Raw genomic sequence first — 27,793 nt, forward strand, 5'->3', positions numbered from 1 at the left:
CACTGCCAGGAAGAATGAATGAATGCTCAACAGAGCGCTCAACAGCCCCATGGCAGTTCATTGAAACCACAGTTTCCCATTCACAGAGGACTGTAAATGAATGACAGTATTTTCAAACAGTGACAGCGGGCGCCTGGAGAAGATGACGTTTCTGGATTCTGAGTCATGGGGAAAGCAAAAGAATTGTCAAAGGATCTGTGGGAAAAGGTAGTTGAACTGTATAAAAACAGGAAAGGCATAAAAAAAAAGATCCAAGGAATTGAGAATGCCAATCAGCAGTGTTTAAACTAATCACGAAGTGGAAAATGAGGGGTTCTGTTGAAACCAAACCACGGTCAGGTAGACCAACTAAAATTTCAGCCACAACTGCCAGGAAAATTGTTCGGGATACAAAGAAATACCCACAAATAACTTCAGGTGAAATACAGGACTCTCTGAAAACATGTGGTGTGGCTGTTTCAAGATGCACAATAAGAAGGCACTTGAAGAAAGATGGGCTGCATGGTCAAGTCGCCAGAAGAAAGCCATTACTACGCAAATGCCACAAAAAGTATCCCGTTTATAATATGCCAAACAGCACAGAGACAAGCCTCAAACCTTCTGGCACAAGTCAAGTCATTTGGAGTGATGAGACCAAAATTGAGCTTTTTGGCCATAACTATAAACGCTTTTATATGGAGAGGATTCAACACCATTCCTACTGTGAAACACGGAGGTGGATCGCTGATGTTTTAGGGAAATTTGGTCAAAATTGGTGGCAAGATGAATACAGTCTGTTATCAAAAAATACTGGCGGAACATTTGCATTCATCAGCCAGGAAGCTGCGCATGGGACGTACTTGGACATTCCAATATGACAATGATCCAAAACACAAGGCTGACCTGTCATTGGCTACAGCAGAATAAATTGAATGTTCTGGAGTGGCCATCCCAGGCTCCTGACCTCAATATCATTGAGCCACTCTGGAGAGATCTCAAACGTCCAGTTCATGCAAGACAGCCCAAGAATTTACAGGAACTGGAAGCTTTTTGCCAAGAGGAATGGGCAGCTTTACCATCTGAGAAGATAAAGAGCCTCATCCACAAATACCACAAAAAGACTTCAAGCTGTCATTGATGTTAAAGGGGGCAATACACGGTATAAAGAACTGGGGTATGTAAACTTTTGATCAGGGTCATTTGGGTAGTTTCTGTTGTGATTAGGATTTAAAAAGAGTAAAAGAGTAAACACATTTGTTTGATAATAAATGGCTTAAGCCAAACACTATCCATGAGTGAAAGAAACGTTTGTTGTATTATCATTCATATTCTCTGAAAAATTACCAAGAAATCATAAATTCTTGCCCCTTCATCCCATATATCCTACTTCTGGGTGAATTTAATAAATATATTATATATATATATATATATATATATATATATATAAATAAACACACACATACACACAGGCGGTACCCGGGTTACAAACAAGACAGGGACTGTAGGTTTGTCCTTAAGTTGAATCTGTTTGTAAGTTGGAACAGGTACATTTTTTTAAGTGTATTTCCAGCCAAAAAATCTATTTTTAAGCTTTTTGGATAACATAGGGAAGGGTTATCACCCCTGTAACATTTGTTTTGCTGTCTGTGCCCCTACAGGAGAGAATCTCCCTTCCTAGGGGTAGATTTCCTCTCACTTCCTGTTGTCTTCCTCCATTTGTAAGTAGGAGTCGTTCGTAAGTCGGATGTTTGTAAGTAGGGGACCGCCTGTGTGTGTGTATATATATATATATATATATATATATATATATACACATACATACATACATGTAAAACTTATGTAGGGAGATTTGTTTCATCTCTGTGTATCATCTGAGGCTGTTCACTTCACTGTGTATATGTGAGGGTTTACATCCACTTTAAATCTACAAAGTAAACTCTTTTTTCCCCAACAGCTGTTCACAATTATAAAGTGATTTTAAAGTCTAAACATGTTTTACGTTAATGCATTCCTTGCATTAAGGTAAAAAATGTTTAGGTATCATCATCCCCCCTCACCCCCCCCCCCCATCTTTTAATTACCTGAGCCGTCATTCCATCCATCGCTATGCACATCTGCAGCTCTTCTCTCCCCTCACTTCTGTGTCTCACTGGCTTTGCTGGGGTACTGGGGGCTATTGGCTCCCAGTGCTGTCAATTAAAGCCAGTGATGAAGGATCGGGGCTGAGTCCCACTGTCTGTGTCAATGGACGCAGCAGCGGGGCATGGGAGCTGGACAGGGAGGAGGGGCCAGGAGCGCTGATGGGGGACCGGAGGAGAGGAGGTTCACGACCACTCTGTGCAATTCCATTGCACAGAGCAGGTAAGTATAGACATGTTTATTTTTTTTATTTTTTTTTCCATTTTTACCTTTACAATCGCTTTAAGTATAACACTGTAGTGGTATGTACTTACCAGTGTATTAATGAGGCACCTTCACTGCCCAGGTAACACAATTACATAATTGTAAATTGGAATAGCATGTTGTGAAGGCATTAAAGGCATGCCCAGATTCTTTCTGCAGTAATCTGGGTTCTTGACTGCATAATGTTGATCATCTTTTAATATAAGGCGAGGTTTAAGTAATTTAGCAGCAGTCACTGCACAATGCTGTCTTGCCCAGTGTCCCCTCCACTACTATACCTTCAATATCACTGAGTACTATGACAAAGAGACAATGAAATACCTGCATGCCCAGCTATTCTTTCAAGAATCCGTCCTCCTACAAGATCCCAGACAAGCAGTTCACCGCTGTTATTTCCAGACAGAACTGTTTGGCCATTCCAGCGAAAACACCTGAATAAAATGTAAACCAGAATAATGTGAAAATAGCTTGTTTTATTAGAGGGATACCACTTAATCCACAGACTTTTGTTAAATCTAAACAAAGCTGATTACAAAGTATGATAACGGGGTAACACAGAATTCTTTAAGTTGTCCAACAGCATATGCTCTGTGGTTGAGCATCACAAGCTGCATATACTGTAAACTAAATTAAAGAGACTTCAGATTGCTCTAATGTGAGTCCCCCAATGTGGCCACATAGAAAATGGTGCAGACTCTATAGACAGTCAGGAGGAGAAATAACCAACCAAGCAAAGGGAAACTGTTTCTTAAATATTCTTGTGCGCATACCCCTAACTAACTGCTAATTAGTTTACTTGTCGTATTTGCAAAGTGTTATAGAGTAACTTTTTACTTACTGTAAACCAACTATTTAAACAAACACACACACGTTGAACTGGATGGACTGGTATCTCTATTCAACCTTACCAACTACGCAATTGTGTAAAAGGACAATTTAACTTTTTAGTTAGCTTCCCCCCCCCTCATCATTGTAACCTGCATAGTAAATGCAATCTTCAATGTGTGGCCCTACCCTGGCTCTGCACAGCCTGTGCCACAGCCACTTTCACTTCTGCGGTCCATACTCATGGTGGTTCTTGTTATTCAGAGTAAGGCCCAGCCTTAAATGAATGAGGCCATGGTGCAAATGCAGAGTAAGTTTAGGGCCTGGCAGGGTGCAATGCAAATAATCTCCAATAGCTTTCAAATTACTTCACCAAAAGTAATATTGTCCTTTAAAGTATATTAAAAGTCAAAACTATTTTAGCTTAATTATAGCGAGAAAATGTTAAAACCCTTGTCAGTGTTTTGCTGCCTGTGTTCCCAACTAGGGAGATTCGCCCTATTATCCTGCTATTGTCACCAGGGCAGAAGGTGATGGGAAATGGAAAAATTGTACAGTTCTCATCAAAGCATGAATTGAGGCAAAACAACTGTCAACAGTCTAAGGAAAGATTTCTTCTCCCTTCCTTTTGTGTCTAAGGGAAGTCTTCCCAAAGGGACACAGAAAAAAATCCCAAGAGATGTTCTAATCATTTTCTACTCTATCAAAAAAAAAACAAAAAAAAGTTTGGGCTTATTACAGTGCATTCAGGACAGCGCTTCACTTTTTCCATATTTTATGTTACTGCTTTATTCCAAAATGGATTAAATGAATTATTTTCCTCAAAATTCTACAAATAATACCCCATGATGTTAACGTTAAAGAAGTTTGACATCTTTGCAAATTTATTAAAAATAAAAAGTGAAAAAAAGTCACATGTACATAAGTATTCACAGCCTTTGCCATGACACTCAAAATTGAGCTCATGTGCATTCTGTTTCAACTGATCATCCTTGAGATGTTTTTACAACTTGACTGGAGTCCACCTGTGGTAAATTCAGTTGCTTGGACATGATTTGGAAATGCACACACCTATCCCACAGTTAACAGTGCATGTTAGAGCACAAACCAAGCAAGCCATGAAGTCCAAGGAATTGTCTGTAGACCTCCGAGACAGGATTTTGTTGAGGCACAGATCTGGGGAAGGGTACAGGAAAATTTCTGCAACATTGAAGGTTCCAATGAGCACAGTGGCCTCCATCATCCGTAAATGGAAGAAGTTTGAAACCACCAGGATTCTTCCTAGAGCGGGCTGCCCAGCCAAACTGAGCAATCGAGCGAGAAAGGCCTTAGTCAGGGAGGTGAACAAGAACCTGATGGTCACTCTCCACAGAGAAACGTCAGGGTTCTTTTAGGCCTCTTTCACACGGGGCAGATCAGTCATGATCCGCCCCGTGAACATCCGCTTGCGATCCCCGCTGAGCAGGAAGATGACAGGTGCATCGCTGCACACTGTGCAGCGACGGACCTGTCAGAGCGCCGCTCTCCCCTATGGGGGGATCGGATGATGACGGTCCGTAGTGTCCGTCGTCATCCGATCCGATCCGAAAACGGAGGGAAAAGTAGGTTTTTCCTCCGTTACACTTTTCGGATCGGAGCGGGGTCGGATGTCAGCGGACATGTCACCGCTGACATCCGACGCTCCATAGGGATGAATGTATGTCCGTTTTTCATCCGAAAACGGAAGGATGAAAAACGGACATACGGATCCCTCGTGTGAAAGAGGCCTTAGAGAGGAGAACCTCCCAGAAGAACAACCATCTCTGCAGCACTCCACCATTCAGGCCTGTGTGGTAGAGTGGTCAGATGGCAGCCAGTCTGGAGTTTGCCAGGAGGAGAAGATGAAGGACTCTCAGGCCATGAGAAGCTAAATTCTCTGGTCTGATGAAATAAAGATTGAACTCTTTGGCCTGAATGGCAAGTGTCATGTCTGGAGGAAACTAGGCACCGCTCATCACCTGGCCAATACTATTCCTACAGTGAAGCATGTTGGTGGCAGGATCATGCTGTGGGGATGTTTTTTAGTGGCAGGAACTGGGAGACTAGTCAGGATTGAGGAGAAGATGAATGTAGCAATTTACAGACACATCCTTGATGAAAACCTGCTCCAGAGCACTCTGGACCTCAGACTGGGGTCAAGGTTTATCTTCCAACAGGACAACGACCCTAAACACACAGCCAAGATAACAAAGTAGTGGCTACGGGACTACTCTGTGAATGTCCTTGAGTGGCCTAGCCAGAGCCCAGACTTGAACCCGATTGAACATCTCTGGAGAGATTTGAAAATGGCTGTTCACTGACGCTCCTCATCCAACCGGATGATGCTTGCGAGGTCCTGCAAAGAAGAATGGGAGAAACTGTCCAAAAATAGGTGTGCCAAGCTTGTAGCATCATACTCAAAAAGACTTGAGGCTGTAATTGGTGACAAAGGTGCTTCAACAAAGTATTGAGCAAAGGCTGTGAATACTTATGTACATGGGATTTATTTTGTTTTTTTATTTTCAATAAATTTGCAAAGATTGGGGGGGCGTGGCTTGGCTGGATCCCGGAATGGCCGCTTGATCACAGAGCTCCTGCCACCCGAGGACCATAATTAGCTTTTCACGGGAAACCATCGCCTCTATCCATGATGGGGAAGTCGAATAGGAGTGTCTCTGCCTCCCGGACACCGAAAGACCCGGTCACACAACTCAGCCGAAACATACCGGAGATATTCCGTACACTCCGGTCAGGAGACCACGAGGCCTCACAGACACCAAAGGCCTCAGGCCCTACCTCCCCTAGTCACAGCTCAGACTACCAGCTTGAGGATGGAGACACCCGATCTCACCGCTTCAGCCCTGCAGTGAACCTATCGGACTTACAGAAGGTAGCGTCTGATATCACCCACAACATCACAGGCACCTTAAAAGCGGCAATCTTAGACTTGAAAATGGACATTCAGGCAGTGGCGGCCCGCATTTCAGACGTGGAGCAAACTACGCAGCTCCATACAGCTGCTATCAGGCAAGTGCAACACACCTATGATGCCCAACTCTCATATCTTTATGATCTCCATCGTCAGGTCGAGGACCTTGATAATAGGGGCCGGAGACATAACGTTCGGGTGAGGGGGGTCCCCGAGGGCATGGAAGCAGGCTCATTACCCCAAGCTATTTGCGCCATCTTTAATGACCTCCTAGACCAGCCACCAGATTCCCCAATCGAGATGGAGAGGTTACACAGGGCCCTCAGACCACCTCCCAGGGATAACGAACCCCCAAGAGATGTCATATGCTGTATAGTGAATTTTCCTCTCAAGGAAAAAATTTTAAGAAAAGCCAGAGAAAGAGGCCGTGTACAGCATAATGGCGTAGAAATTAAGCTTTTTCAAGACTTATCACCAACTACACTGCAGAACAGACGCGCTTTGCGCCCCCTGCTGGACCATCTCAGGGCGAGGAACATTCCATACCGCTGGAAATTCCCGTTCTGCTTGTCTGCTACCGCCAGAGGTCGCACAGCTCTCCTAAGATCACCTGATGACTTACCTGCCTTCTGTGAACAACTCGATCTACCCATGACGGAGCTTCCGGAGTGGTGCTCATTTCACTTCCCATCTGAGCCATAGCGGCCGCTATCACACAACCCCTCACCAAAAGCGCAAAGACATCGCTCCAGACGCCGAAGATCGGGTCCTCCTTCACCCGAAGCCCATACCTCCCGTCGCGACATGGATCTCCAAGCTCTGGGACAGCCGGTAACCCCTCGCAGGCCCCACCAGGATGCCTGAAGAGTGCTTGCTCCCGGACTTCCTTCTCAACCTATAGGGGTCTGTTCTCCCATGACGTTTTTGTTCAGGGTCTTTGTTTTCTTTTCACGCCCATCTTGTTCGTTTTGTTTTCCTTTTTTTTTCTCATCATGTATGTTTCAACCCACCCCACAACAGGCTCATACTCACCCCGCCTAAGATATTCATCCCGTTGGACTTCCCAAATACCCCGGATGCAGGAACTTTTCCCTAGACTGTCTGGAGTCGCAGGAACAGCTTGATACACCTCTTCTACCACGGAACTTGCTCCAACAATCTCCATCACTAACCCCGCACTGAGAACATCAAGACCAATAGCTCCAGCAACATCCACGTCATGCTCTCCGGAGAGACGAACTCTTATGCCGCGTACACACGGTCGGACTTTTCGTCTACAAAAGTCCAACGGACGCCGACGGACTAAAGCTGGCTGGTAATCCGATCGTGTGTGGGCTTCTCCGGACTTTCAGCAGACTTTTTCAGCCTCAAATCCGACGGACTTTAGATTTGAAACATGCTTCAAATCTTTACGTCGTAACTACGACGGACCCCGAAATCCGCTCGTCTGTGTGCTAGTCCGACGGACAAAAACCCATGCTAGGGCAGCTATTGGCTACTGGCTATGAACTTCCTTATTTTAGTCCGGTGTACGTCATCACGTACGAATCCGTCGGACTTTTGTGTGGTCGTGTGTAGGCAAGTCCGTTCGTTAGAAAGTCTGCTGCAAGTCCGCCGAAAGTCCGCCAGAAGTCTGTCGGACAGGCTGTCGGACTTTTGTAGACGAAAAGTCCGACCGTGTGTACGCGGCATTACACCTCGTTCAGATGATCGGAAGACGACTTACCACAATCGTAACTGGTCGTTGCCTCCCATTCCTGAGACCCCATCCGCTCCCCCCCTCCTCCTCCCCCTCCTGCTCCCCCCCCTTCTCCCCCCCTTTTTCTCCCCTCCCCTTCTCCCCCCCTACCCTGGCCCTCCTCCCCCTCCCCGCCCTTCCCCTCCTTCCCTTCTCTCTCACTTCCCCTTCTCTCTCACTTCCCCTCCCCTCTCATTCCCACCTTCTCTTCCCCCTCCTTCCCCCCCTTCCCTTCCGTACTCAAGTTCCTTGCCCCCCCCCCCCTCTCCCAATTGGTAGTTGCCTTTAAGATATAGTTATACTTGATATATGTGCTCTCTTTTTGTTCCCCGGAAGTCATCAAGGCCGCAAAGGGTAGATCCCTATACCCCCATCCACAATCGTGGCGGCTCTCCCTGTGCAACTTACAGATACGAACACAGTGGCTCTGTCACCAGTAAGGTATATTTCCATGAAATACAATTGTTGCCTCTTCTAAATTATCCCAGGGATACCGGAGTGCATGCCTTGAGGGCTCCGGGCACCTTTTGTTTTAAGGGACCCCTCAATCTGGGCACTAGTTAAGTGCTATTAGAAGGGGGTCTCTGTGAAGGGAGTAAGGAGGGAGGATGACCATCACCAAAAACCCCTTTTTTGACTTTCTGATGCAGCTCCTGGTCTCAATACGCCGTTTGGGTGTAAGATTCAGAACCTGCTTGCCCCTTTTAACGAGATCACCATACCAACATTTGTGGGAAACATATTTCCGAAGTTATGCAGTTACGAACTAGAATGTTTATACAAGTCGGTTTAGTACGGTTGTATGGGCGTTAAATTTTACAAATTTTTTTTTTTTTTTTTTTTTTTCTTTCTTTTGGTTGTTTTTTTTATTTGGACCCCTTTACTTATTAAGTCTTTAGAATCTACACTGGTAATGTCTAATAGAATGTTAAGACAGCTAAAAATGAGGTTGACCTGATTTGTTTCCCCAAGATTTATGTATGCACCTTTCCCCACGAGACTTCTACCTTCTCTGGGTCCTCTACAAGGCAAAGGAGTAGGAACCTAGTCACTCTCACTAACCCCCCGCAGCAGCTCTAGCATCTAGTCTGCTAACCGTCCAGCCTTCTTTTCTACAGGTGGATTGGTAATTCCATTTCCACCTCTGGTATTCCCCCCACCACCCCGCACCTGCTCACTCCCTCTGATTCTTTCTCTTCTTCTCTTTCCTATCTCTTCTCTGGGGTCTCACCCCTACCCTTTACTTTTTCCTCCCCCCTCTGGTCCCCCCCTTTTTTTTTTCTTTTTTCTCTCTCTTTTTCTTTCCCCTCTCACTTACTCCACCACCACCCCCCCCTCTCCCTTGGCCTACCCGCCCCGGCGCAGTCAGACTCCTCTTAGGTAGGACAGCCAATTTCTGTCTCCCTGAATCCATATATAAGCTAGCCTCCACAACTCTAAGCTGACAATGGCCCCCCCAGCGCCTCTAATGCTGAAATGTATCTCTCTTAACGCAAAGGGTCTAAACGTTCCCGAAAAGCGTTCACAGGTTTTGTCCGCACTCACCAAGCAGAAAGCCCAATTTATCTTCATTCAGGAGACTCACTTCCGTTCTAACTCAATCCCAAAACTCTCTAACCACATTTACCAGACAGCCTTTCATTCCACAAACCCTTTAGCAAAGACCAAAGGTACGTCCATTCTAGTTTCTAAGCATGCCCCCTTTAAACTTTGCGACTCCCTGATAGATCCTGAGGGGAGATTTGTCTTCCTCAAAGGCTCTTATGCTTCTAAACCAATCACACTAGCAAATATCTATGCCCCAAACGACCACCAAGTCTCATTCTTCAGGAGAGTAAGTGATCTCTTACTCTCCTTCAAGGAGGGTGTGTTACTGATGGGAGGAGACTTTAACGTGCCCCTTAACCCAGACCTTGACAGCTCTTCAGGCACCTCCACGACCTCATACCGGGCCCTTCGCCAGATTAAATTGCAACTCCAAAGTTTGGCGCTGCATGATACATGGCGCACGTTGTTCCCTTCCGTTCGGGACTACACCTTCTTCTCTATTCCTTTTCAAAAATACTCACGACTGGACTACTTTTTCCTCTCCCAATCTGACTTAACTTTCCTCACACATGCCACAATTGACCCTATGTACCTATCTGACCACCACCCCATCTCGGTTTCCCTGACCTTCCCAGACTTGATCCCTAAAACTAAAGTCTGGAGACTGAACTGGTCCCTGTTAAAGGATGAGGTGTTTTCCACGCAACTAGAATCCAGCATAAATATGTATTTCCGGGAAAATTCTACCCCGGATATATCTCCTATCACAGTCTGGGAGGCACACAAAAGTGTGATCAGAGAGGAACTAATGACCCAAGCTGCAAAAATAAAACGGATCCACCAGGGCACGGTAGATGACCTCATCTCGAACATCAAAAGACTAGAGGCCACGCACAAACACGCCCATTCTCAGCAGACACTCCAGGAGCTGATACAATATCGCTCTAAGCTGTTGGAAGAATTGGGAAAACGCACTAGACGCCGCTATGTCTTGCATCAGAGAGTCTTCTATGAGCAAGGCAATAAATGCGGGAAATTATTGGCCCGAGCAGTCCGTGCCTCTAGACCATCCAACACAATACATCACATCCGGACCCAACAGGGCACTCTACTATCTAAAAACGAAGATATTGCTCATTCTTTTGAACAATATTACAAAAACCTTTATAACTTACAACCCCCCCAATCAAAATCCAGTTCAGGGAGACCTCAGGAAGGAGGCTATCAAAAACTTCTTGGCCCAATATGGCCCTCAACCAATCTCACAATCTCAGGCAGAAGAATTAGAACAACCTTTTTCGGCAGAAGACCTGCAAAACGTCCTTAAGCAGATGAAAACAGGCAAAAGCCCGGGCCCGGGCGGCTTCACGCTGCAGTATTATAAATGTTTTTTTCAGACTCTAGCTCCAAAGATGTTAGCCACTTTCAATTCCCTGTCCAACCCCGCAATGCCTATGGGTCGCCTGCTGGAGGCCCACGTCACAGTTATCCCGAAAGAAGGCAAGGACTCCACACAAGTACAAAACTACAGGCCTATCTCTCTCCTTAACGTGGATATTAAGATCTACGCAAAAATTCTAGCCAATAGAATGTCCCCTCTCCTACAGAATCTTATCTCTTTAGACCAGGTGGGCTTTGTCCCTGGTCGCGAGGCCAGGGACAACACCACCAGGGCATTAAACCTTCACCACTGGCTCACCACTACAGAGACACAGGGTTTCTTTTTATCACTAGATGCCGAGAAGGCGTTCGACAGAGTGGCCTGGGATTACATGCATGAGGTGCTCAGGAAGATTGGCCTTCACCCGCGCATGCTGGCATACATTTCGGCGCTGTACGCTTCCCCTAGCGCAGCAGTAAGAGTTAATGGCCACCTGTCGAACGCCTTCCCTATTAGAAACGGAACTCGCCAGGGCTGCCCTCTTTCGCCTCTGATATTTATACTCTCATTGGAACCCCTCCTTAACAAATTAAGAGACAATCCCGATATTAAAGGTGTTAACATTCAAGGTAAAGAGTATAAAGTTTCTGCTTTCGCGGATGATATCTTACTCTCACTGACTGCCCCAACTACCTCCATACCCAACTTGCTTAAAGATATAGATCACTTTGGATCCTTGTCATATCTAAAGATTAATTATGCAAAATCACAAGCGCTGAACATTTCACTCACAACACGGGAGGTTGAACGCTGTCAGACATCCTTCCCTTTTCAATGGAACCAACGGGCTATACCCTATTTAGGTATCAATATAACTACCAATCTAATGGACTTATATAGCGCCAACTTTAGCAAGGTCCTAAAAAAAGCACAACTTGACCTCAAGGAATGGGGAAAAATCAATGTCTCTTGGTTTGGCCGGGCGGCTCTCTTAAAAATGGTAACCTTGCCACGGTTCCTACACATTATCCAATGTCTTCCTATTAGCCCTCCGGCCTCTTTTTTCGCAGCATACAAGAGGATGTGCACACTGTTCCTTTGGAAGGGCTCACCACCACGCATTAAGTATACCCGTCTCACGCGTCTAAAACTCAGAGGTGGCATCGGGCTGCCAGACTTGCACAAATATTTTCCAGCAAATCATCTCTCCCGACTCGTAGATTGGAATATACACGAAGCAGGAAAGGTCTGGGTTACCTTAGAAAAATCATTCTCCCAAATCCCACTTGAATCCCTACCCTGGATCCTACCCAAACATTGGACACAGAAAATAGTAGGGCACCCTCTCATCTCAGCCTCACTAGGTGCCTTCAAACGGTCAATTAAAATCTCGTCAATCTCCTCAATCCCGGGCCCATTAACTCCACTGAGAGGCAACCCTGATTTTTCACCCGGACTATCACCATCCTTTCTTAACCAAGCATGGCCACATGACAGAATACTAGCATATCAGTTTTATACAGGTAAAACGCCTAGATCTTATGAGAACCTAGTAGGCTTATCCCCACTACATTCCTTCCCTTTCTGGACATAGCGACAAATTAGACACTTCCTCTCCACCCAGGGCACAACACAGACTTGGACAAGACCTCTAACCCCATTTGAGGACTTATGTACCCGAGCTCCTCCGCAGAGACATCTCATTTCCTACATATATAATGAGCTTATAGATGACGCTATCTGCCCCACTGACCCCGCACGCACGAAATGGGAAAAGGACTTACAGATGACCTTCACAGACGAGGATCGGACAGGTATCTACGAATACGCACATAAGGGTTCCCTTAATGTAGCCATTCCAGAGAATGGATATAAAATTTTAACACGCTGGTACAGGACCCCGACGCTACTACATAAATTTTCTCCGACAATCCCAGATACATGTTGGAGGTGTGGAAAGGCAAAAGGGACTATGTTACATGTATGGTGGGAATGTGATCACATCCAACTATATTGGAAGAAGGTACACGAGCTTATTACACACATTACGACGTACTCCCTAACATTCTCCCCTGCTCAATACCTCCTACATCATACCCACTTAACTAAAAAGGAATACTACAGATCACTGGCAATGCACTTGGTGAATGCGGCTAGACTGTGCGTCTCAACACATTGGAGATCCACGTCCACCCCTACGATTGGTGAGTGGTTTAGTAGGATCACAAAGGTAGAGGAGATGGAGGAGCTGGTTCATATATCGCAGGTTCGAATCCAAAAATTTACGACCACATGGGCCTGTTGGACGCACTTCAAACTGTCTCAGCGATATGGCGAATATAACCCCTGAGCCCTTTCAACTTTCCCCTTTGGGGGGTGGAGGGTGGGGGGCAGCTGCGCCAGGGCGGGGGGACGGGATGGAGACAGGGGGGAAAACCCGGTTCCCCCCCCCCCCCCCCCCCCCTCATTTCTTTTCCTATCAAGTCACCAACCCCCCCCCCCCATAGAGCTATAGAGCTTATAGCTCTTATCCCCCCTACCTCATTATAGTAGGGATCAGTCCCTGTGTAGCTTGATCCCCCTCCTCCCCCCCCCCCCTCTCCCCTCGCGCCCCTTTCTTCCCTCTTCCCTCCCCATTTGCTCTTCTTTTACCTCTTTTTTCCCTTCCTTCCTTTTTCTCCCCCCCTTTCCTTCTCTTTCCTGTTATTTCCTGGCTCTCTCATAACCCTTACCCTCTGAATGGTGCTATAATATTCTCTCAGTACCTTCCCTGAAAGGGTTAATTTAGACAATCTGTTAAATGTCTGTTATACAACCCACTGCTTTGAATTCAATAATGGTTATATCAATGTTAGCTATCTGTATCTCGGATCTATGAAACAATCTGTACCATGTAATATCCTGTTCACTGTTTATGCTCTCTGTTTTATGCATCGGACAATAAATATTATTATGGAAAAAAAAAAAAAATTGCAAAGATTTCAAAAAACTTCTTTCACGTTGTCATTATGGGGTATTGTTTGTAGAATTTTGAGGAAAATAATAAATTGAATCCATTTTGGAATAAGGCTGTAACATAAAATGTGGAAAAAGTGAAGTGCTGTGAATATTTTCTAGACGCACTGTATATTTAAATAATTTAACTGCTGCCCCCACAAAATTTCCTACTGCCTACTTTCTTCCTATACTTACCTGAAATGATTCCCAGCCTGGTAACGGAAAGCTAAACAACGACAAAACTAAATCTGCACCCACTTCTTGTCCCCTCTTCCTCTCTCTTCCCAAAGATACTCATTCCCTCTTTATTCATTCACACTTCCCTCTTCCCAAACTAAAACTGGGAATACCTGGTCCTACAATGTTATAACCTTCATACTTCAACTTGTTTATTGACTCTTTGTATCTTCAAAATTGGTTGAAAAAGTTTTAACTAAACAAATGCTGGAATTTTCTGTTAAAACTTAATAAAAACTATAAAAAAACAACTGCTTGGTGTTCAAAATGCACAATTAAATTTTGCCAATAAGAGCATTCCTCTTAAAGTGTAAGTAAACCCCCTATCGTTTTCAGCCAAGGAAGCTGCAATCATTGCCTTTGTTTAATCTACAACTGCCATGATGCTGCACATGTGATCAGTTATGACACTAGTCATTGAATGGTTTGACAGTTTGGTTGAGAGCACAACCAATGGAAGGGTTACATTTCTGGCACGTGTTGTAAATGAAACTGTGGATGGGTTTACTTCTGCTTTAAGGTGGATGTTTTACCTTTGAACTTCTCCTGATGGTAGAGAGGAGATGAGCATTCCAGTTTGAACATCAGTGATTTTTAGGCAGCCATCTTCTCCAGCTGAAAGCACATGTCTTTCGTCTGAAAGTAAAACGTTGGTTAGTATTTATCTGGCTTCAAATATGATTATTATTGTACAAAAAGAAAACTCTTGGGGAGCATTTGCCAGTCATTGTAGTGTGGCTTGCAGTTAGACATGTTGTTCTCATGTGTCATGTTCAGATTCATTCACTACTGTATTCTGCCTTTTATCAAATGTATGGCTAGTGCCCTGGTCAGCTGAGTTCAGTAAAGATTGAGTCACTGACCTGGAACAAGGCATTCTTAGTAGCATGCTTGTCCCAGGTATAAAGTAATGAAGCAAAAATTAAAAGGCAGGAATAGCACTTACATAATAATCAGCAGCCTCCATGTCTCTCAGGAGAAACTTCCATTATGAAGGCGATTGCAACACTAAAAGAAGAGCATCTGTTGGTGCTTGTATATAAATTTATGTGGATCTTTTTTTTAATTTCAGGGTGGTTAAATATGTGAATAATGACATTTGCTAATAATATCAAGAGCTGGCTTCCCACCGCCTCACCCCTGCACCATTCTGTAGGCCAGTAGGTCAACAGTGATGGGTTAATAGAGAGAGCCAAAAGGTTAAGAGAGGGGAGGCCAGCTCGAGAAGTGAAAAATTTGAATGTTACAGATTTGGGACAACCAGGTGGAGAAGACACCAAAAGGCATATGCGGGCCCCACAAGGTAGCTGCTGCCTATTCAGTACTTTTAGGTTACTGACAGTTTTACCTAAAGTCCATGGAAAGTACAAAAAAGCGCAGAAAGACAGTAGCTATACTTAGCCAAGTCAGAGTCCATGTTAGATTCCTACTAAACATAAATTATAATGCATTTATACTTTGTGTCTAAATACAGTAGGTACAGCATAAAGAACTTATGTTACATCCCCAGCATTAGCCCAGCGTGGAAACCATACTTGGGTGTAAACAGGAGACACAGCTTTGCCTTTTAGCCCAGTTCCAGGAATTAGATAAAATCTACCCTTGCCATGGGGACGCAACACTACAAGGGTTAAATGCTTGTTAAGTTTAGGAGTAAATGAAAAGACTGTAACATTTACCTTACCCCGCCCCAGTCAGATCCATCACTCTACTCTCCCTCTGGCGGTTGGGGCCCTGGGCAGTTCTTCAGCATCAACAACTATTAAACCTGCACTCTACATAGATGAGATAGGAGTGCCTTACGGTACCTTAAAGAGGCTTTGTGGGACTGGTTGCACTGCTAGAGTGACGAATAAGGTATTACTCGTTATTTCAGCACCCCTAGACTGAACAAGCAGTTAGCCCTTGCAGTGCAGGGATGGGGGGGTACTGCAAGGGTAGATTTTGGCTAATTCCTGGAGTTGGACTTTAATAAGGGGGGGGGGGAGGGGAAAAGACTACAAACCTCATTTAGGAAATGCATCCTTATCCAGTGACTTCTGGGGCCCCCCCCCCCCTTTATTTATCACCAATCATTACCCCAGGAATACCCCATTGGTATCGATATTGACATGTATATATGATTAACAACAATGTGAGCTTATGCAAAATACTCCTTTGCTATTTTGTTGCATACATCCGCATAGTGGACGAATACTGTCTAGGTCTTGCCTTACTAGGACTGGCCTCTTTGGGTTTCCATCTCAGCATCTCCAATTTGCAATGTTTATGTCTATATATTTGTACATTGTTATTATTTTTGTCCACTTTTCAGACTTATATTATCTGTTATACTTATTTGATGTTTTGTATTTTATCTAGTAAATCTGTTCCACGCTCCCGAAGAAGCGATATGCGTGTAACATGTTGAGCCTTAGACATCAATACCTACCGACTACATAGCTCTCTTCTGGAGTACAATAATTTTATGATGGAATTATTGGTATCTCTTTCTCGAATTGTATATGTTACTTCATTAAGCTACAGTATGTATGGATTGTACTACTGTAACTGCATCTTTATGGACTGATTTTTTACAGATATTGTATCTGTTCTCTTTGTTAAAAATAATGTTTTCTATGTCTAATAAATTTTAGTTTTTAACTGTACAATACTTGTTATCGTGCCTATAAAGTCCAAGCCCACAATTTCCTTCTTTCAATATTCAATTCCGGGACGTGGCACATAGTACCTTACATGTATCCACAGCACCACTCTGTGTTGATACAAAAATTCTCTAATTAATATATTTGTAAGTCACTTGTAAAGCTGGCCATACATGGATTGAAATTTCAGCAAGGACCAGCCAAATCCATGTATTGACTTCTGTTCAACCAGCCTGTTGGAAAATTTCTGCTCAAACAGCAATCAGTGTATTACGACAGTGGGGAAGTCTCCCTGCTGTCAGAATACAAAGACAGCAGGGAGGATTCCCCATCCACCTCATGTGTGTGAATGGGGGAAATTGGGTTTGTTTTTTCCCATTTAACCCACAGGTTGAATGGAAAAAAACGGACTTATCTAGAATATAGAACATACTTCTGGGCACTGTTTATATATCCACCAATCCCATCATCTCTACTGTGCCCGCTGGATAGAAGCTCAGTGGGGGCAGGAGACCAGGCATCAGACATACCCAGAAATGTGTCATCTGCTGAACATTCTTAATCCTCTATAGCTCTGATTTAGAATTATTTTCAGATAATTTAGAGGAGCCTAAAGAGTGAATGATTCTCACCTGTTTAGTAATCCCTAAACCGAGAACAAGCGGTTACACTGTACCTCCGAAAAAGTACAGTGACATATGAAAGATTCAGGTTTGCCCAGAATAGCTGTAGTCCACATACAGTATGTGTAACAAATAAGGAAAAAGATAAAAACGACAAGTAGCACGTGTAGCACTATTAAGGGATCATCCATCACATAAGTCATATGGGTAAGTATCATTTAGTTTTCAGGCCACCCTCACAATTCTCGATAGATATCAGATCCATCTTTGAGCTCCAGGCAGTTAATAAATCATAAAGCTGGTAAAGTAGTTAATGCTCGCTTTGTCAAAAGTGATGATCTCACAGAGTAAAACGTATTCTGGCACTTGTCTTCCTTTCAAATGTGGATGAGCACCCCTGCGTCACCACACCCAATGCAAGACCCGTAGGGAAGAAGGCTGCTAAATCTTGAATGAAGGTAACATTTGGCCCATGTGTACTGCAGCCAATCGTTCGACTGACTTTTGTCGATGGCGCATGACCAAAAAAGGTCTGCCGATCAGAGTTCTCAGCCAATGGCTGAGAGTGCTGACCGAAGTGTTCTGGTGGGGGGCCAATAGCAATAGCACAGCAGGGGAGATCGCTTTACCAACATCCCATGGTTAGTACAGCAGTTCCTCTATAGCTGTCAGTTGTTTTTTCATTCAGCCCTGCTGGGTTGAACGAAAAAATATACTATTGTGTACTAGGCTTTACTCTATGTTGGAAAAAAAACAAACAAACAAATCCTTTATCAGCTGGGGGGCAGTCACAATTGTTCTGATTTTAGGGCATTATGACAGACTTCCTGTGAAACAGATCCCTCAGGGGCGTGCTGTCACAGTTAACAGGGCTTCCAACGCCACTTAGTCTTCGTCCCTGGTTTGTGGGCCCCAGCTGTTTGAATGGCAGAGCTGCGATGACGCCACTCCTGCGCATGTGTGCGGGAGTCACACTTGCACCACATCACTCTCAATGAACAGCACTATTGAGTGTCCAGTGCGCGTGCACCAGTGACGTCCCTGGCTGCTACACATGTGAATATCTTAAACGGTGCACATTTAGGGGGATATTGACTTCCCTACAGGTAATCCCTGCTATTGGTTTACTTGTAGGTACAAAATAAAAAGCAGTGCTTACCACATTTAAAGCAGACCAGATCTCTGTTCGAACTTTAAAAATTACACTACATTTGTCACAAATACCAAATGATAAATTGATGATTTTTACATTTTCCACTAATCAACTATCTTTGCTTAAAACCACTTTGTTAGTCAACAATTGCTTATAAAATATAGAATATTGTGAAAATTATAGGCAGCACAGTGGCTAGCACTTCTGCCTAGCAGCACTAGGGTTGTCAGTTCGAATGCCAACCAGGGCACTATCTGCACAGAGTTTTGCATGTTCTTCCTGTGCACACACTCTAATGATATGCTGGTAGGTCAACTGGCTCCTGTCTAAATTGTCCTTTGTATATATTAATGTAAGATGATAATGTAAGTGACCTTATTAGATTGTAAGCTCCTCGAGGGCAGGGACTGATGTGAATGTACAATATATATGTATATGTAAAGTGCTGCAGAAATTGACAGTGCTATACAAGTACCTGTAATAAATAAATAAAATAAATAAATTACCAGGACTCAGAGCAACAGCAAAAATGGGTCCATTGTGGCAAGGAAGCTGATGTAATATGGATGAATCGGCAATATCCCAAATGCTCACAGTGCCTTCTTTAGTTCCCGATACCAGCAATGATCCATCAGAGCTGGCATTGATTGTGTTTACCTGTAAACAAGAGATTTCGGTAAACTGAAAAATTGAATTGGTTGCTATTGACCAAACAAATCATTTCCCTTCTGTCAATGTTTTAATAAACCATCTCTTTACGGCAATCTCTGTGAATCAGAGGACCATTAGTGTGCCCTTTTAGCACAGTAATGACTCTGAAGTATCAGGCTCTAAGTAAATAATCAGACCTATTAACATTACATGAGGAACAAACCAAAACAGCAAAGCAAACCTCTAACTCTCCATACTGTATCTTTTGCATTATAATTGTGGATTAATGTAGAAGACAAGGTATTTTTTTACCTGTAGCAACCCTGATTAGCCAGTGTACCTTATCTTTTGAATGACTGCTCTGCAGCCATCATTCTTGATATAAATGAAACCCATAAAGGTTGATTAGTATAATACCTATCGGAGGCATTTCAGTGTTTTTTTTCCTTTCAAACTCTGCACAGACGCCTGTTGCACCCTGCATCTTTAAAGGCTAAGTTCACATTTAAAAGAAAAAAAATAATAAATGCATATTTTTTACAGGCAAAAAAAATTGATTTTTTTTTTCTGGAGCCTGCAGAGCATTGCACTCACAATCCACAGATCACAGGTGCAATGTCAGGCTCCTGCAGAATCTCAGTATAGCTGTCTGCTTGTATCTCCATATGGGCAGACAGTTACTGGAGAGCAAGAAGATCAGTAAACTACGAGAGCACTCACCAGCACCCTCGCAGTTCATTGAGAACTACAAACCGTCTGCCGCGGCGGCATATGGTAATTTTAGTTAATTCATTCACAGATCAATGTGAATGAATGAAACGGCCATGTGGGTGCAGCAGGTGAGGAGAGAAGATCCCCCTACTTGCTGTCAGAGCGGGCACAGCAGGTGAGAAGAGAAGACCCCCTACTCGCTGTCACAGTGGGGGGGGGGGGGGCAGGCAGGTAAGGAAAGAAGATCCCCTACTTGCTGTCACAGCGGGGGCAGGAAGGTGAGGAGGGAAGATCCCCTACTCGCTGTCACAGCAGGAATAGGCAGGTGAGGAGAGGAGATCCCCCTACTCGCTGTCATAGCGGGGGCAGGCAGGTGAGGAGAGAAGATCCCCTACTCGCTGTCACAGCGGGGGCAGGCAGGTGAAGAGAGAAGATCCCCTACTTGCTGTCACAGCGAGGGCAGGCAGGTGAGGAAAGAAGATCCCCCTACTTGCTGTCACAGCGGGGGCAGGCAGGTGAGGAAAGAAGATCCCCCTACTTGCTGTCACAGCGGGGGCAGGCAGGTGAAGAGAGAAGATCCCCTACTTGCTGTCACAGCGGGGGGCAGGCAGGTGAGGAGGGAAGATCCCCTACTCGCTGTCACAGCGGGGGCAGGCAGGTGAGGAGGGAAGATCCCCTACTCGCTGTCACAGCAGGAATAGGCAGGTGAGGAGAGGAGATCCCCCTACTCGCTGTCATAGCGGGGGCAGGCAGGTGAGGAGAGAAGATCCCCTACTCGCTGTCACAGCGGGGGCAGGCAGGTGAAGAGAGAAGATCCCCTACTTGCTGTCACAGCGAGGGCAGGCAGGTGAGGAAAGAAGATCCCCCTACTTGCTGTCACAGCGGGGGCAGGCAGGTGAAGAGAGAAGATCCCCTACTTGCTGTCACAGCGGGGGCAGGCAGGTGAGGAGAGAAGATCCCCTACTTGCTGTCACAGCGGGGATAGGCAGGTGAGGAGAGAAGGATCCCCTACTCGCTGTTACAACGGGGGCAGGCAGGTGAGGAGAGAAGGATCCCCTACTCCCTGTCACAGCATGGGCAGGCAGGTGAGGAGAGAAGATTCCCTACTCGCTCGCTGTCACAGCAGGGGGCAGGCAGGTGAGGAGAGAAGATTCCCTACTCGCTCGCTGTCACAGCAGGGGGCAGGCAGGTGAGGAGAGAAGATCCCCTACTTGCTCGCTGTCACAGCAGGGGGCAGGCAGGTGAGGAGAGAAGATCCCCTACTCGCTCTCTGTCACAGCGGGGGGGCAGGCAGGTGAGGAGAGAAGATCCCCTACTCGCTCTCTGTCACAGCGGGGGGCAGGCAGGTGAGGAGAGAAGATCCCCCTGCTCGCTGTCACAGCGTGGGCAGGCAGGTGAGGAGAGAAGATCCCCTACTTGCTGTCACAGCGTGGGCAGGCAGGTGAGGAGAGAAGATCCCCTACTCGCTCGCTCTCACAGCGTGGCCAGGCAGGTGAGGAGAGAAGATCCCCTACTCGCTCGCTGTCACAGCAGGGGGCAGGCAGGTGAGGAGAGAAGATCCCCTACTCGTTGTCACAGAGTGGGCGGGCAGGTGAGGAGAGAAGATCCCCTACTTGCTGTCACAGCGGGGGCAGGCAGGTGAGGAGAGAAGATCCCCCTACTCGCTGTCACAGCGTGGGCAGGCAGGTGAGGAGAGAAGATCCCCTACTTGCTGTCACAGCGGGGGGCAGGCAGGTGAGGAGAGAAGATCCCCTACTTGCTGTCACAGTGGGGGGCAGGCAGGTGAGGAGAGAAGATCCCCTACTCGCTGTCACAGCGTGGGCAGGCAGGTGAGGAGAGAAGATCCCCTACTTGCTGTCACAGCGGGGGGCAGGCAGGTGAGGAGAGAAGATCCCCCTACTTGCTGTCACAGCGGGGGCAGGCAGGTGAGGCGAGAAGATCCCCCTACTTGCTGTCACAGTGGGGGCAGGCAGGTGAGGAGAGAAGATCCCCCTACTTGCTGTCACAGCGGGGGCAGGCAGGTGCTCTGTGGTAAAGTGTCAAACCCTAAATGCAGGTATAACATGTAACATGTTACGAAAGGGGAACTTATCCTTTAAAACAGCAGACCAGCGGGATCAGCTGACCCCATTTTAGATGACAATTTGTTGGTACTTTCACAATTACTTTTATAAGTAAAAGGTTTTTAATGCATGTAGTGTATTACTGCGTAACTATTTTACAAGTTATACTTATGAAAGAGGGGGAAAAAAATACCAACCAGCGATAGAATAGTGTATAGATAGACATAGACTATTTTGACTAGTGAGATTTTGCCTTCGTAATGTTGGTTAGATTCATAACTCTTTCATACAAAATGAATAAGTAATGACACTGCTGTCACTGTATATGGAAGTAGATTGCTCAACAGCATATGTAGTCTATTAGAACTCAATATTAATCCATAAGAAATGCTTTTAAGAAGCACTTATTTATATCAAATTTTGATGAAGTGCAGCCAACCACTAGAGGTTATCTGAGGACCATACAAGCTAATGTTGAGCCTAACTGACCACAATGAAAATGTCCAGACAATATGTGACCCACACTATGAGCTGGCTCCACTGGTCACCCTGCTTGTTTGATCATAATAATCTATTTCAGAGTAATGATAAATTATTGATGGCTACCAGCACTGTGTACCACTGGAAAGCAGGACATACAGTCTGTGCAAAAATGGATGCCTCAATATACACGACATACAACAATTGACATTAAGCTTAGCAGTTTACAGTACAGTATATTAAAAAAGAGGGAAAGACGACAGATTCCTTTAAAACGAAACTTGAGCTAAGAAAGATATGTAGGGTGTCATTGCCGATCCCTCCTTCTGAAAAACCAAGCTACCTGACTGGTCCCTTACTTCTAATACCTTTTAATTACAGACCAAGACAAAGTGCAGTTCAGGAATGACTGCATACTTGTCCAGGGTCACCTTATTAACTACTTCAATACCAGACACTTTCCACCCTTTCTGCCCAGACCAATTTTCAGCTATGTAGCTTTTTAAATGACAATTGCGAGGTCCTGCTACACTGTACCCAAACTAAATTAGTATGATTTTGTTCCCACAAATAGAGATTTCTTTTGGTAGTGTTTGATCGCCTCTGGGATTTTTTTTCTGAAAAACAAATAAAAAAGACTGAAAATTTTGAAAAAATAAAAAAAATTTCTTAGTTTGTTACAAAACTTTGTAAATAAGTACGTTTTCTCCTTCACTGATGGGCACTGATAAGGCTGCACTGATGGACACTGATAGGTGGCACTGATGGGCATCACTACTAAGGAGGCACTGGCAGCCATTAGTGATGGGCACTGATTGGCATCAATTGTGGGCACTGATTGCCATCCCTGGTGGCCACAAGCTGTGGGCATCCCTGGTAGGCATCCTCGGGGGGGGGCAGCCAATCAGCTTCCCTCACCGATACACGGCTTTTCCGGTTTACACTGTGATCAGCTGCGATTAGACACAGCTGATCATGTGGTAAAGAGTCTTCATCAGAGACTTTTTACCTAGATCGGAGTTGCGGTGTGTCAGACTGACTCGCCAAACTACCGATCGCTGCGATGCATGCCGTTATCCTAATCACGTCATATGACCTCCGGTCAGGATAACTAAACCACTTTGTGCACATCACATTGCTTATATGGCGGTCGAGAAGTGGTTAAGCCGGCCATACATGGATCGAAATGTGTCTGGTTCAGCAGGGACCGGCCGAGATTAGATCCATGTATGGGCAAGCTGATTGTACCCAAGTTGATCCACTTGGGTACAACCTGCCTGTCAGATTTTTTTACATACAATTACTGCCGGTGGCTATAGCTGCTAACAGTAATCGTGTTCTGTAAGCTGCTAATGCCCCCCAGTTAGAGGACACAATAGCGCTGCGTGAGGGAATCAAGCAACTTTCCTTCCTTACACCCGTGAAAAGAAAGAAAACTCGAGACTCATCTATGGGCTTGAGTGAATGACAATGGGAGGAAAGTATTGATATGCTGCTTCCGTTGTCCTTCCTGCCTTTAGGATATTTAAAACGTGATGTGCTGGCGTCTGGCCATGTCTCCGTTCCCAGTGGAAGCCTGTTGAGGGGAAACGCGTCGGGTGGAGCAAGTGGCTGTGACGCCATCACGTTCTTTTTCCTTTGCAGTCAGTTGGTTTGATCCTCTGCTGCTTTCATGCTAAAGTGAAATGGTTTGGAATTTTAAGCTTTTTTCTGTTTGCTGTGAACTATTGCCGTGACAGATTGCTGTGAATATGAGTGACAATTTTTAATAAAACCCCTTTTTGAATACATCTACACTATGAAGTCTCCCCTTGTTTTATCTCCGCTGAGGGACTGAATGTCAGGACGGTTTCTGGAGAGAAAATCCTATTAAGGATACCATTGCTTTCCTCACCTGTGGATCCTAGCTGTGGAATATCGGCTGTTATAAGCAGACAAGGATATCCCTCTCTTTTGAGTGAAGCGGAGGTAGAGACCCTCGGTGTCGGCAGGCTAATGCACCTGGCATACTTGATCTCTATAATCTGAGATCCGACGTATCTGGTAAGCGGCTAATTTAAATATTTTTTGGATGAAAAAGCACTGATAATCCTTCCAGCACAGAAGAATTACGGCTGATGCTTATGTTCTTACTACATATATTTTTTTCATTATAAGATGGGACTATTGTTTTAATTATTTACTAATTAATTTGCTCAAGGTTCTTGAACTTTACTAATACGGATCTCGCGATCTGTATCTATTTGTTTCATATCACAAACAGTCACAGGTTTGTGGTAAATGTTATTTGAGGAAAGATTTGTTTCAGTATTTAATTTGGTTACACATTTAGAAGTTGCAATATCACTTGTGGATGCGCGCTTGTAATATTTTATGATAGTTTTGAGGTCTTTTAGTATTTGGGGCTTGCACAAGCAGCTGCACTGCATTTTTTACACATTTGGTTAGCGCAAAGTATACACACTTTTTAGACAATAAAAATGAATGAAATAGTGTTTTCAGTTTGTGGTGCTCAGATACATTTTGGTTCTGCCATAAAGTGGTTCTAAAGGCTGGAGGTTTTTTTTTTTTATCTTAATGCATTAACCACTTCAGCCCCGGAAGAATTTACCCCCTTCCTGACCAGAGCGTTTTTTGCGATTCGGCACTGCGGCGCTTTAACTGACAATTGTTTGGTCGTGCGACGTGGCTCCCAAACAAAATTGACGTCCTTTTTTTCCCCACATATAAAGCTTTCTTTTGGTGGTATTTGATCACCTCTGCGGTTTTTATTTTTTGCGCTATAAACAAAAAAATAGCGACAATTTTGAAAATAACGCATTATTTTTTAATAAATATCCCCCAAAAATATTAAAAAAAACATTTTTTTCCTCAGTTTAGGCCGATATGTATTCTTCTACATATTTTTAGTAAAAAAAAAAAAAATAAAAAATAAAATCGCAATAAGCTTTTATTGATTGGTTTGCGCAAAAATTATAGCGTTTACAAAATAGGGGATAGTTTTATGGCATTTTTATTATTATTTTTTTACTAGTAATGGCGATGATCAGGGATTTTTATCATGACTGCGACATTATGGCGGACACATCGGACATTTCTGACACATTTTTGGGACCACTGTCATTTATACAGCAATCAGTGCTATACAAATGCACTGATTCCGGTGTAAATGACACTGGCAGTGAAGGGGTTAACCCCTAGGGGGCTAGGGAGGGGTTAAGTATGTCCTGGGGAGTGTTACTAACTGTGGCGGGGGGCGTGGCTACGTGTGACACGTCACTGATCTCTGCTACCGATCACAGGGAGCAGAGATCAGTGACACTATCACTAGGCAGAACGGGGAGATGCTTGTTTACATTAGCATCTCCCCGTTCGTCCTCTCCGTGAGGCGATCGCGGGTATCCCCGCGGCGATCGAGTCCACGGGACCCGCGACCCGACTCACGGAGCTCCTGGCCGGCGCGTGTGCCACCGCCGGTGCAATGGCATGGCGGCAAATTCAAAGGGACGTACGGGTACGCCCATTTGCCCAGCCGTGCCATTCTGCCAACGTACATCGGCGTGCGCCGGTCGCAAACCGGTTAAGATAAAAAACCTTCTGTGTGCAGCAGCCCCTCTAATACTTACCTGAGCCCCATCTCGATCCAGCGATGTTGCACAAGAACCTCGGCTGTCTGGGACTCTCCCTCCTGTTTGGCTGAGACACAGCAGCAGGCACCAATGGCACCCGCTACTGTTGATCAGTCAGTGAGCCAATGAGGAGAGAGAAGGAGCGGGGCAGAGCTGCGGCTCCATGTCTGAATGAACACACAGAGCAGCTCGTGTGCCCCCATAGCAAGTTGCTTGCTGTGGAGGCACTCGGCAAGAGGGAGGGGCCAGGAGCGCCGGTAAGTGACCCGAGAAGAGGAGGATCCAGGCTGCTCTGTGCAAAACCACTGCACAAAGCTGGTAAGTATAACATGTCTGTTATTTTTAAACAAAAAAAAAACTGAGACTTTAATGTCACTTTAAATTGACAATCTAATTCCAGAAGGAGGTCAGCAATGACAGCATACATTTTTCCACCACGCAATCGCTGTGAATTAAACCTTGTGATTTGCGTCATACAACTTAACTGATTGCTTCTTTAGGAGGTTTATATATCCAAAGTGAATTTGTGCTATCCTTAATAAAATACATAATATTCCATGCTGTGATCTTCCTTTCAATACATGACCTATTAAACACTCACACCAGCGTCATGTTCTAATTCAGCCAGCAGTTCAAAGTTGTTCCTTTTGGTTCCACACACCTTGGAAGGCACACAGCTCCATACCTGCAGGATGGGAAGAGGATAAAAGGCCTTTGAATAGCTTCTGCTGTCAAAAGATTGGTTACAATGTAACAGACCAAAGACCTGTCATAAGCTATATTAGATCACATGCTTTTAACACTTCCCTTTGAAACAATCAAACATCCAAGCAAAGCTATGTTAAATCTTTCTACACATATTATATACAGTATGCAAAACTGTTTGAAGGACATAACATGCTAATTCTTTTACTTATTGAACATTAAAAAAAAGTGGGGCATAAATTTTCTTCACATCATGAATAAATCAGGATTAGCGGACGTTTCAATGAATACAATGAATGGTATATGCGGTGCAGTGTAGTGAGGAATGCGCAGAACTGTACATTGGGAAGACAAAGCCACCTTGCATCAAATGAATGGCTCAATGTAGCAGGATAGGACTTAGCAGTCTTCCTACACTTTTAACCACTTCAATACCAAGCACTTTTACCCCCTTCCCACCCAGGACAATTTTCAGCTTGCGCAGTCATGTAACACTGTACCCAAACTCAATTTTTATCATTTTGTTCACACAACTAGAGCTTTCTTTTAGTGGTATTTATAGTAATACTAAAGTCTCCTTTTTTTTTTTTTCCGTTAAAAATAAGAAACATGTTCTACTTACCTGTTCTGTGCAGCCCAGATCCTCCTCTATTCCAGTCCCCCTCCGGCGCACTTGGTCTCTCCCTCCTGCTGAGTGCCCCCACAGTGAGCAGATTGCTATTGGGGCACCTGAGGCACAGCTCTGTGTCCATTCAGATATGGAGCCGTGGCCCAGCAAAAGAGGAGGGGAGTCCCGGACAGCTGAGTCTCTCGTTCAACATCGCTAGATGGACCTCAGGTAAGTATTAGGGGGCTGCTGCATACAGGTTTTTTTATCCTAATGTATAGAATGCATTAGGATAAAAACCTTCTGTGTGCAGGAGTCCCCCTAATACTTACCTGAGCCCCCTCTCTATCCAGCGATGTTGCACAAGAGCCTTGGCTATACGGGACCATCCCTCCTCATTGGCTAAGACAGCAGTGGGCGCCATTGGCTCTGGATGCTGTCAAAGTCAGCGAGCCAATGAGTAGAGAGGGG

At 44.9% G+C, this 27,793-nt stretch overlaps 1 protein-coding gene across 1 annotated transcript in view; it reads right to left on the reverse strand.

Moving 5' to 3' along the window:
- The window catches only part of NSMAF (neutral sphingomyelinase activation associated factor), a 205,431-nt gene that overhangs the window by 12,704 nt on the left and 164,934 nt on the right, over window positions 1-27,793 (reverse strand). The window contains exons 27-30 of the mRNA XM_073631669.1: window positions 26,612-26,695; window positions 18,983-19,133; window positions 14,589-14,691; window positions 2,704-2,813 (exon numbers count right to left, since the gene is read on the reverse strand). Of these exons, the coding sequence (XP_073487770.1) occupies window positions 2,704-2,813; window positions 14,589-14,691; window positions 18,983-19,133; window positions 26,612-26,695 (448 nt within the window). The remainder of the gene's footprint in view (window positions 1-2,703; window positions 2,814-14,588; window positions 14,692-18,982; window positions 19,134-26,611; window positions 26,696-27,793) is intronic.

This window comes from Aquarana catesbeiana, linkage group LG05 (genome assembly GCF_042186555.1).
Source record: "Aquarana catesbeiana isolate 2022-GZ linkage group LG05, ASM4218655v1, whole genome shotgun sequence".
NCBI classification, from domain to species: Eukaryota; Metazoa; Chordata; class Amphibia; order Anura; family Ranidae; genus Aquarana; species Aquarana catesbeiana.